The sequence below is a fragment of the Dasypus novemcinctus genome, chromosome 6 (assembly GCF_030445035.2).
Source record: "Dasypus novemcinctus isolate mDasNov1 chromosome 6, mDasNov1.1.hap2, whole genome shotgun sequence".
NCBI lineage: Eukaryota > Metazoa > Chordata > Mammalia > Cingulata > Dasypodidae > Dasypus > Dasypus novemcinctus.
This window is the reverse complement of record NC_080678.1, coordinates 33,154,993-33,167,505: the sequence shown is the minus strand read 5'-3', so window position 1 is coordinate 33,167,505 and position 12,513 is coordinate 33,154,993. Positions and strand designations below refer to the sequence as shown.

Sequence of the window (12,513 nt, the reverse complement as noted above, 5' to 3'; positions counted from 1 at the left end):
GTTTACATTTATAAGTCAGCTACTGGAAAATGTAAAAGGTCATATGTGGCTCACATGTGTGGCTTGCACTATGTGTCGGTTGCACAGTGCCCATCTAGACTGAAAGAACAACAAGTACAACAGCACAGAGCATGGACGTTCCACCTGTGTGGCATGGAATTGACAATCCTGTCTCTAAAACTGGCTCCCAGTCTCTGGAGCAAACCCAATATACGCTGGTCCGTTTGTTGTTTAGATATAGGAATCTCTACTCTGACCCAGTCCTGGTCCACCTCTTTGAGAGTCAGACTTTTAAATTAAGCGAAAATCTATGAATTATCCCTTACCCTGGCAAGTTTTTAAAATGGCAGCTCTAACCAGTTTGGCTACCAACAGTATGAAGTCTGTTTCTGCCATGAGATTCAGGATTTAAATAGCTTTTTCTCCATTTTCTACTGGAAATTGGCTTTCTCTAAATGATCCCTGCTCGCTTAGCTTGCTCACTTGCACACTCTTTCTCTCTGTCTCTCTCACTTCACGTACACACACATGCACACACATGCATACTCATTCAACACATACAAACATTTATACTCTATCTGAAAAACCATTGTGTGTCAATAAAAAGAGCCTTAACTTGGAGTCACAAGAATTGAGGTGGAGAATTAACTCTGCCACTTAGAGCTGTTTAATCTTGGACAAGTCTCTTAACTTTTCAGTAAGCTCTAACATAGGGCTTTACATATTTGAAACACCAACAAATATAGGAGGAATTTTTATAATTTATTGTAAAAAATTATTTTCATTGGCTCTTAATGTAGATTAAAACTTAAATGAGGCAGACTTAAGTTCAATGAATAAAAGAGCATGTAATAAGCAAGAGTATCCTAAATGTCACAGACTGCTAATGAACTCTCTTTTGTTGGAAATTCTCAAGCACAAGTCAGATGGATCCCTCAAAGGGACACTGGAAGTGAACAAGAAGTCTTTAAAACTCTAGACATTCCTGAAAGTTCTAGAATCAAAAACCTATAGCCTATATTCCTTGTTCCTGCACTATCATCAGCCCTTATTAATCACTCACTGCATTTTCTCACTAAGCCATGATAAAGCACAATACTTCTTAACAGAACATTCCAGTCATAAATAATTAAATAGAGTTGGTGCACAGGTGAAACCATTGGCTCTGTAACCCAAATTGTAGAATCTAGACACATAGAATATTGGATTTTAAAGAACTTTGGATTATTGACTAGTTCAATGATTTTCAAACTATGTTAACTCAGAGCTCTAGCAGTTCTCTAAGAACCTCAGAGGCTAATATGAAGACAAAGAGGCAGCTAAGTCAATGGGAGTACAAATCCATACCATCTATTCAACTAAAATGGGTACATTAAAATCCACTTTATATGCTGAAGACACAGGATTATCTATGATACAAAGGATTCTAGGATTTTAAAAAAAGGAGTTGGAGCAGATCAGAGATTTTCAAATTTCATCACTTTTCAAAAGGTACCAGATGAGTAACAAGTTGTCCAAAGTCATGTAGATAGCCAGTGACAGGGACTGAACCAGAACATGGATGTTCTAATTCCCAGCCTGAGTGTCCTTCCATGTCTCAAATACATAGTGGTTAGGACCACAGGTTCTGGTGTCAAATACCCTTGGTTCAAATCCAGGCTCTGGCACTTCCTAGAGTTATGGACATTACTTAATCTCTTTATACCTCAGTTTCCTCATCTGTAAAATGGGATGATAATAAAGTGTAACTCTTTATTGGGTTGTTGCAAGAATTAGATCAGTTAATGCATGTAGTTCCTACAACAGCAGTTAACACAGAGCATTCAAAAATGTTACTTATCATCATCATCATCATCATTGTCATCATCATCATTTAGTCATTTTATACATAGTTAGTTTATTTGGAAAGTGGAGTTGAAGGAACCCTGAATGGACTACCAGGATTCCAAAGATATTCAAGGTCATTATGATTTCTAAATGTGTACAACTGCCACATTCCTTTCTTTGCCATCAGAAGGCAGGAGTCATTGGAATTCTCTACGGGTGACTGTTAGTTTCACAAAATCTCTAAGTCCATAAGTCAAATAATAGGAAGAAGTGGAAGCTAACTTTTTTGTTTGCAGTTACGTTGCTTTGAGCACTTTCTGTGCCTCAAGTACTGTATTAGGCATTTGCAGCAATATCACTTCATTTAATCTTGCACTATTCCCACAAATAGCTTAGTCTCACTCTACCAACAAGGAAACAGAGGCTTATGGAAATTAAATAACTGTTCAGAGATTCCTGGAAACTTCTTGTTTTTACTTATTTGTGTTTGAGAGTTAATGTTGTTATTTAAAATAAATAGCTCCTGGGTATTACTCTAACACAAGACTTGAAGAGCTGAATTTGCTTTTTGCTCACAATTGTAATTCAGTTTTTCAATTTTTAAAAATGCATTACCCAAAGAAATGGAAGTTGAGCAAGTCGGGGAAAGTTTTTTCTCTGAGGTGACAAGAGGCTTGACAAATAGGATAGTTTGAATATTTAATAATCTCAAATGTAAAACATAATCATAAGTTACAATATAATGCAACATAAAATGTGCAGACTTTTAATGTAATTCAATTCAACTTAACTAGCATTTGCTGAGGCTTTATAAAGTCAGTTGGAGGAGCAAAATAAGATGACAGAGATATTATTCTTGTCTGCAAGGAGGTGACCGTTTTGGAAAGGTCTGGCAGAGCGTGAAACATGCAACTTTGGCATGAAATGTGTTGATGTAGATGAGAAGCTTGCCCTTCTGAATGGAGGATGTTAGAGGCTGCCTCCCTAAACTTGGAAATACCTGGGGGCAACCCCTTAGGAAGAAGACAAAGCTAAGAATAAGGGATTGTCTTGGCCTGTCTTTCCAGGTTCCTCACCTCTCCAAACATTCTCTATCCTAGCACAGGCTGCATGGCATGTTCCTTGATTCACTGGCCAGAATCATTTGAGGGCGAGAACTGTGTCTTATGGTCTCTGCTTCCTAGAGCCTCAGAGAGTGTCTGATGTGCATGTTCTCTATCCACATCGATCCAATACAAAAGGAATGAATCCATCAGCTGGAGACTACCCTTCTCACCATACGAGAACCCTGGTTGACAAGGTGACAAGGCAGAGAGGCTATTCCTGAGGGATCCTGCTATTCATAGAACTAGTGTGAAATACAACCAGATATTTCCAAGGTTACCAAACAGACCCCTCTCTTCAAGGCACAGAGAACAAAGCCTTTGATTCTTCGCTTTTGTAAGTGGAGCTGTGACTGCACCAGCCCTTAGACATCCATTAGGAATCCATCTCACATTTAGAAAGAAATACACTAATCATGCATGAGATGTATTCCCCAAACATTAAAAAATGTCTCTTTGGTTTTGCCACAGGTATTATCCAAGTGAGATCTTAGTGTCAAATCCAGTCTTTCTAGTTTTCTATTTAAGGAGGTTTCGAATGATAGCATAGAAAATAGAAGTTCAAGAATAAGTATTAGCTAGTTGGTCAATTGACATGTAATTATATAGACACTTCCATGAGCTTTGTCTACATAAAAGTCCATGTGCAGTTTCCCCTGCTCTCTTTTTAAGGAATTCCCTCCTCATATAGTGTACTTCCCCATCCAGGCTAAAAACTCAAGTGCTGCTTCCTCCTTGAGTCCCCCTTGATTAATCTAGCTTGGGCACAGGTTTTTACTTGTCTGAGTCCCATAGCACTTAAAGAAAGTAAACAGAGTTGTACATTCAGAACACGACTTTACTAGGAGAACCTCTGATCTCATGAACCTTTGATTCTCTACAATTAAGAAGAACATTACTTATTATTAATCAAATGTACGAGGGATGCCAAGAGTTAAATCCTTTCCCTTCCCTCTCCATAATAAACAGTAGCTAGCATTTATTGATCTTTTAAAACTAATCCAGCACTGTGCTAAGCATTTTTGTGCATAATTTTATTTAATCCCAGCAACACTCCTCTGAGGCAAATACTAAATTATCTGCACTGCACAGACATAAAGCCCTGCTGTTACTTACCCAAGGCAGTCGGCAAGTTGCAGATCCAGGATTTGAACTCAGAGCTTTGTAGCTTCAGAGGCCTTGCTCTCAAACACCACAGTGTTCTCGTGAGATCTGGGATACTTATATTTTCTCAGGCTTCTGCTATTATTAAAAAATAAAGGGAAGTAGCTATGGCTCAATCAGTTGGGCTCCTGTCTACCATGTGGGAGGCTCTGGGTTCGCATCCTGGGACCTCCTTGTGAAGGCAGGCTCGCCCACATGCCATGGAGTGCCGCCCAGCTGGCAAGCACCCCGGAGAGCCGACTCAGCAGTGTGACCCAACAAAAGGGAGACAAGTAAAAACACAGAAGAGCATGCAGCAAATGGACAGAGAGAGCAGACAACAAGCAAGCCTCGGTGGTGGTGGTGGGGGGGGAGGGATAAATAACAATAAATACAGACACACCAAAGAACGTACAACTTGGACACAGAGAGCAGACAGCAAGCAAGCTGCAAGGGCGGGGGGGAAGGAATAAAAAATAAATATAATAAAAAGGCCACCCATGTTAGAAATCTTTTATGACTTCAAGTTGTTTGATAAATAACTTCTTTCAATTCTATTATAAAACCTCTCTTACAACATCTAATATCATTTGGAAGTAATGCCCTAAATTCATATTTGAGACCTTTTGCAAATGTGAGATTTGAGCCAAATCATTTGTCCCACCTGCCCTTGACATCCACATTCCCCTGAAAACCTTCTGTCACCTCTGCCAGGTCTGCCTTATAATTTACTCTTCCCGTGTCTCCCACCTGGTCCTTACCAGGCAGTGGGCACAAGAGCACTTATTATTATGCCTGTGTGTTTTGAAAATTAAAAGCTTTGGGACTTCCAAAATTTGTGTCCAACTAAAGACTGAAGGGTCCTGAATTTTAAGTGGATCTCAAAAACTCATTTTAGTGCTGCCTTCCTGTTAAATTGGACCTTCCATTCCATGCTGGGCAGTGGCAGGCAGGGGAAGAGCCAAGAAGTAGATGAAGTTGGCACATTTCACCTGCCACGGGCCAAGGTGTAGGTAAGGTTTGATTTTGTTTGGGTGGCCTCGAATACACACAATTCTCTTTTAAAAGTGTCCAAATAAGAGAGTGAATAGTAAATAGGCAGGGATAAGAGCCTGTGGGGTGGCCGTGGAGGGGGGTGAGCAGATGTCCTCTTGTTTGCACCTTTGATTACTAGTGTAAGGAGCTTTTTGAGATGCTTGCTGGCAGGAAGGAAAGGGTTGTCATGTCAACACTTGTGTTTTCTTTACATGTATTTGCTGTAGCTTTTCGTTGTGTCTTGGTACTTTATTATAGGAGTAAATTACTAAGGCTGGTGGGCAGGCAGTGTGTTCCAAAGCACAGCCCGAGCTCCTTGCCTTTCCCACCCCTCTCAGCCCAAAGTAGAAAGCCAGACTGCCCTTGGCTTGCTTTGTGAGCAAAGACGGAGAGGAAGGGAAATGTGGGCTGTACTAAGAGAGTGGTGAACAAGTTGGTTTTGCTAAAAGGTTGGAGGATGGGAGTCAGAAGGTCTGGCTCTTCTCTGGAAAAGTGGGTAGGGGCCAAATTGCACAGCAGAGATTGGAAATGAGTGACTCCTGGGGCTCGTTTGGACTCTAGGCTTGTTCAGTTCGGCCCTCAGGGTGATCAGCCTGCATCATTTAAAAAATTTAATTTGTCAGTATTTAAATATCAAGAAATTTTGAATTTTAAAAATAGAATTTTTACCTTTAAAAACTCAAAATGCCTTAGTACTACATGCCAACAATGAACTGAAGGAGGCATGTGCTCTTGATTTTACTGTGGTTCCCACCAGTCCCCAATATCCCTTACTCAGAGGCTATGTGCCAGCCTTTATTTATCATTTTACCCCCAGTTCATTTTACTCATATACATTATTTGCTTAGTCCCTTCACATTCAAGTTTAGTTGGCTAGTAGTAAAAGACCTTCTAGTCCATAATCAGAGATGTAAGCTTCGTTCCAGGGTACTGGGGACTGTTGGTGTTTTGAAGCTGGGGGGAGCGCAGATGAACCCAGGCTTGGGTTTTAGAGATGTTGGCTCCTCGCCGCGGGTCTGTACGGTTCCAATCCATCATCCGTATGAATGCTAGTTGTGAAATGGAAACAACAGGCAAGACAGATGAGAAGCACTTGTATCAGGCAAGTGACACGGTCTAATGGAGAGAAAAGGAGAAACTCTGGACGCACTTCAGAGGCAGAATTGTCAAGACAGAGGAACAAACTGGATTGTATGGGATGTGGAAGAAAGAAAATTTAAGAGGCTTGAATTGCTGGGAAGATGATAAGACTGTTGACTGAGAAAATGAAATTGGTGTTTGACAAGTTGAGTTCATGGTTACCAAAGCAAATAGCCCTTCTCAAATATAGATATTCAAGAACTAGGTGTATAACACATAATAAATTCATTTATTCATTTCCAACCAGGTATGTTTCTTTATTAAATTAGCACCTTGTTTATAAATAAATGTGTATAATGTCTAGCTACAAATAATATGAGTAAGCTACAAATAATATGAGTAAGCTCCTTCGTAGACAGCAAGTCCTATTAGAGAAGTTGTCTCATTCACCACTGTATTTCTAGGACCCAAACAATATCCAATACATACGATCTGCACAAGAAAGTTTTTTTTTTTAATTTATCAACTGAGAAATTAAATTAATTAAGCAAACAGGGATAATTTAAGAACCCTAGTTTCAAACTCACTTGTTATAAACTTTTGCTTATTTAAGCATTTTGCCTTTATTTTGCTGCCGACCACCCTTGCACCATTGCCCCGGACAGCTCCACGCTTACAAGTTAACAATTGCATTAGATGGACATTTTATCATCTAAAACCACATGCATTATTATGAGTTCTCTGCTTTTAATCTTAAATTGATCCATCCCTACTTCTCATTTTGCACATGTATTATTTTTCAACTCCATTAAATGAATAACTTTTTAAGCAAAGCCATAACGTAATTTCTTCACAGAGACTCACCTATAGTTTTTCCTTAAGATCTTCTTTCCTTCGACCACCCTACAGTCATAATCAGGTGCCTTTTAGAATCAAGCGTTTCCCACTCGGCTCCAGCTGCTGCCCTATTTCTTTTGGGTTGCTCAAGGGAGCTCCAGCTGCTGAGCTCTTTAAAAGAGATTTTTTTTTATTACTTATTCACAAGTATTAAGTGAATAAATTCCTGTTATAAAAATAGTAACAATATATATAATATAAAAATTCAAAAGGCCCACTTCAACTCTCTTTCGTTCCACTCCTGTCTCCAAAAGTAATCATAGCTAATTTTTTGTTGTGTTTTGTTTTGTTTTTTGAGGTACTGGGACCAGGATCAAATCTGGGACCTCATGTGTGGGAAGCTGGTGCTCAATCACTGAACTACATTGGCTCTCCCAAGTTGGTTTTTTCATTTGTTTGTTGTTTGTTTTGTTTTTAGGAGGTACTGGGGATCCAACCTGAGACCTCGTATGTGGGAAGCAGGTGCTCAACCACTTGAGCTACATCTACTCCCCTCATAGCTAAGTTTTATGTGTATAATTTAAGCCTTTTTTTCTATGAATTTATGGCACAAACATATACTTGTAAAGGTAAGCATTTAGCAAAAATTAGATCATACTATACATATTATTAAATCATAAAAACACAGTTGCAGAATAGTACATATTGGGGAATTTACTCTGTTGATGCATATGTCTCTACCTGATTCTTTTAACTGCAGCATATTTTCTGTAATATGTATATATTTCAGTTTACGTAAATGTTCCTTAATTCACGTTTACAGTTTTTCACTGCTGTGAACATGATGCCACAGTAAACATCTTTGCTCTTGCCTCTTTGTGAAAATATATGAGCATTTCTCTAGAAAATATCACTTGAATTAGTCTTGCTGGATGTAAAATATATGTATTTAAAATTCTGACAGATTTTTCAAATCTGTTCTTCCAAAAAGCCAACAGGAGATGAGATTAACTCTTTTCCCACCCCTTGTCTGAACCAGATAGCACCATTCTTTGTAATCACTACCAATTTTGTGGACAAGAAAATGAAATTTCATTGTTGTTTGAAGTTATCCCATTAGTTCCCTGGGAGGTAGAACTTTATGTGCTGCTGAGAGCTTTGCTCACCACGCCCCCTCTGTGTCTAAGTGCTGCTCTGCCCTCCCATTTCAGATGCTCACTACCTCACGTGCAGGATCCAGGAGTGCGGCGAGACCATGCGGAGTGGGCCCTTTGCCCGCTCCATTGACATCAGTTCCCTGGTTGTCCAGGATGAATATATCTTCATTCAGGTAAGCAGAGAAAGCTCAGGCAGTGAGGGGGAGAGGAGGCATAGGTAGAGTCAGTTGTCTGCTGGGCAAGTCAGGGTGGCTTTCCCCAAGCTGGTGAAGAGGCCGAGCTGCAGTTCTGTTCCTCTTTCTCTCCAGGAACCCAGTTCCCTGGGGAAAGCCCTGACTTGTGACGACAGATGAAGTTGTTATGGGTTAATTTCCTTTGCGAGGGACTTAGTGGCCTCCTGAATCCTTTAATTGGATTGTTGTTTTGTTATATCAAAGGTAACTTGGAAATGACTAGGTGTTCAGCAGGGGTTTCAGATTACTTAATGTTAAGTCTCTAAGGGGATTTGACTTTACACAGTTTATCAAAGTGACGTTCCAATTCTGTCCAAAGTGACTTGTCTAGATTGGGGATAAAAATCCTCAGCATGGTAAACATCCCCAGGGTTTTCTTTCAGGAAAAATCTAGAACTCCTTGTTTCCCCTCCTCTCCATTGCTGACCATCCTCTCAAATGCCCTTACTCAAAGAAGAGCCTTGACGCATACGGAGAAAACTGGATGGGCATCACGTTTTCAGAGAGGTGTGATATTATATTTTGAGTTTAACTAGAAAGAGGTACAAAAGAGAGGTGAAAGGAGGGGGAATAGAAGGTGATTCTCCACTGAGTGACTGACAGTGTTTGTGTGACTAGTCAAATTCAGCATCTAATGGCAGCCTTGGTTTCCCCCACCCTGCCTTTCCATCTTTCCACTCTCAGTCCTTTTACAAACTGTTTCCCACAGGAACCTTGAACTCTGAGCGCCTAAGTGGCCGTCTCTACCTCACCTCGGGCCTTTAGACTAACCCTATCTCCTGTAAGAGACCATCTGTGAACTCCCAGCTGGCTATGGCTCTCGCTGCTCTGAGAACTAACAGGTCTGACGATCTGTACGATTGCTCTAGCACAATGGCTCTTAGCTAAATCTTCCTGGGCTTGTCTCCTTCCCAGATTGCATGTTATACTCTGTGACAGGGATACACATTTTACACCCCACACTTGGCCCTAACAAGATTCATTTGTATGTCAGGGGTGCTCAGTGAATATTTGTTATATTGGCAGATTATAGATGTCACAGTTATTTCTTTCTACAAATTAGTTGCTTTGGAGTTGTCAGGTCTCAGGAAAACATGGGAAAAGTAGCTTGCGGTGGCTTGCTCGGTCGGTAGAGGTGGGGTCTGGCTGCGGACGAGGGGTCGGTCCAGCTCTGGACGAGGGGTCGGTCCCGCTCGGGATGAGGGGTCGGTCCCACTTGGGACGAGGGGTCGGTCCGGCAGCAGACGAGGGATCGGTCTCACAGGGGTTGCGCGGTTCGGCTGACGGGGTCGCCCGGCGAAGCCGGCGACGAAGGGGTCGTCCGGAGAAGCCGGCGACGAAGGGGTCGCCCGGAGAAGCCGGCGACGAACTGGGGACAAGGGAGGCCAGGCCCTTGTCTGGGGCTCTCAGGACTGGAGGGCGCACGGCAGAAGAACTACCGCGGAGACAAGGTAAACACGCAAGTCCACTTTACTGAGGGAGAGGCAACAGTCTTATAGGGGCTGGGGAAGGCTGATTGGTCGAAGCCACGCCCTGTTCTGATTGGTTGCCGGAGAAAGGTCAGTGGGCGGTACTGGACGGGGGAGGGGTGGTGGTTAGGGATTGGCTGTCGCTGTTGCTGGGGGAAGGGGCAGGGTTTAGGGATTGATGGCTGCTGTTGCTGGGGTGGAGGGCAGACTTGAGTTTCCCGCCCACGCCTGGCTGTTGCTGCTGTCGGGGGAAGGGAAAAGGGCAGGCTGGATTTTTCCGCCCACACCTGGCTGTTGCTGCTGTCGGGGGAAGGGAAAAGGGCGGGCTGGATTTTTCCGCCCACACCTGGCTGTTGCTGCTGTCGGGGGAGGGGAAAAGGGCAGACTGGAATTTTCTGCCCTAGGGAGAAGGAAGAAGAAGGGTGCCGCCCCACAAGGCATCGTGTGGCGCCATCTGGGAGGAGGGGCGGCCGCGGAAGCATGGCTGCCGAGAAGGGGAGACCCGAGGGCACTCTGCGCCCATGCCGAGCTTCCTTCAGGGGTGGCGGTGAGTCCGACCAGCCACCCTATTATGGGGGCAGCGGAATTAGGCCTACCGCGGCTGCTCCCCTGCCAGGCCAGCAAACCACACTTCAGCCCGAGGGGTGACCGCATTTCCCCCTTCTTTTCAAATAAGGGCCAGGATGGCAGCAGCAACAAGTAGCCGAGGCCCAAGAGGCAGTAAGCAATGAGGGAAGCGGGGCTGAAGAGGGAGGTGAGTATGACGGGGATACAAATGTACAATTTGGGGGGCAGTATCTTGCCGTTGCAAGCAAGGGTGGCCAATGTCCAATTCTTGTTGATCTCGGTGGCTATAAGGTCCATTTGCTTGTTAAAAGTCCAGGATGACAGCGCGTTACAGGTAGTTGATCTCTTCTTGGCGGCGAAGAGCGGTAGAGGCAGACTGTGTGATGGTCTGGAGGATCGCAGCGGTGAGGACAAGTCGCGTCAGGGCACCAGCGACGGTGGTGGCGGCAGCGTCGGGAGTGGTGGAGACGTAGGCAAGGACAATAAGAAGGCCAAAGTCTTCACGGGCGCGAGAGAGGCCGATGTTAATGGGGCGGGCCGACATGGGGCGGCCCAATCTGCAACGCAGTAGGGGTTCAAGTGAAAAAAGGAGGGGGGCGGGGGACGAGAAAGGATGCTTTGGATGGCTGAGAAGAGGAGTGAGGTCGAGACAGGAGGAAGCTCCGCAGAAGTATGGGGAGGCAAGAGCAGAAGTGTTATTGGATGCTAGAAAGCAGGCCGCGGGCCGGGGAAAGCGGGTTGCGGGCCGTTTAGCAGGGCTGGAGCTGCTTGAGAGCGATGGCGGCATGGGGGGCCGTGGTTACAATCTTCTGGGGTGGTAGCGGCTAGACAGATGGCGGAAAATATTATCAAGAAAGCAAAGGTTATGAGGAAGAAATAGAGTATTAAAGGCTGTGGGGGAAGTGAGAAGATCATTTAGAGGATAGGGTTGAGAATGGTATGTTTAAGACAGAAGCTTTGTGGTTTGTAGGAGACTGCTTTATAAACGAAGGAGAATGAGGGCAGTAAATATAGTAACGATAGATAGGAAGATGACAGTGAGGAGGAGTCTTTGTTTAAGGTTCCAATCGTCCGGCGCAACAGTGGCTAGGCCGATAGCGAGGAGTGTTGCTAAATAGACAATGGCTGCAAAGACAAAACCATTTTTTGTTTCCTTAAGAATAACTTTTCTTTAAATACTTAGTAGCATGCAATATTAGAAACCGTTTCCTAAAAGCAAGTTGGCAGTGGAGCTTGGTTGCTGTTAATCTTTCCTGTTATAAAATTACCTTTTATTATTATTATCATCAATTTAGTTTTATATATATATATTTAAGAATGACCTTTTGGAATTAGCCATTTAATACCTTAATGTAAACTATTGAAGATAAATTTTATCCTTACAGAACACATTCCCTTACGTAAAGTTATCACAATACCTTTTACACTTGCCGCATGCAAATTAAATTTCAAGAGTTTATGAAAAATTAGCCATCTTACTTTAGGACAAAATACGTCTTTTTGCAAAACTTATTACATTTCCGTTAGCATTTTTACAAACTTTTAACCTTTTTAATATTCATATAAGTTTTACATTCTTTATATTATCCTGTGAAGAAAAATAAGTTATTCATTTTAATCTAGGCAAGAACAACTTTTTATGAAGACGTACAGTTAATTTTGTTAATTAAGACTTACAATTTTTTTAAATTGTAGATATCTTATTAACATTTAAACTTATGTATTAATATAATAAACTTAAGTATTAATATAAGCGCTTATTTAATTTTTGGCCATTTGAATAGAGCTCTTTTAAAGATTTCTAGTAATTTATATTTACCATCCGGAGGTATCACAATATACGTTGACATTGAACGAACAGACAGACAAACACAGAACAATTACAACACATTAACAGAAATATATAATTTATTTACAGTTGACTCATAATTCTTACTTTCTTGGTATAGCTGCTTTTAAATCCTTGTTTATATAGCATATCATAGATTATACCCTTCAAGATTTCTTCTGGACTTCATGTTGCCTGTAATAAGCCAGGAGGGAATCTTTTACCTTCCTGCTC

At 42.2% G+C, this 12,513-nt stretch overlaps 1 protein-coding gene across 1 annotated transcript in view; it reads left to right on the top strand.

The window, feature by feature from the left end:
• SORCS3 (sortilin related VPS10 domain containing receptor 3) overlaps positions 1 to 12,513 on the top strand; it is a 630,681-nt gene that overhangs the window by 465,328 nt on the left and 152,840 nt on the right. Inside the window, exon 7 of the mRNA XM_058298484.2 lies at positions 8,237 to 8,355. Coding sequence (XP_058154467.1) covers positions 8,237 to 8,355 — 119 coding nt within the window. The remainder of the gene's footprint in view (positions 1 to 8,236; positions 8,356 to 12,513) is intronic.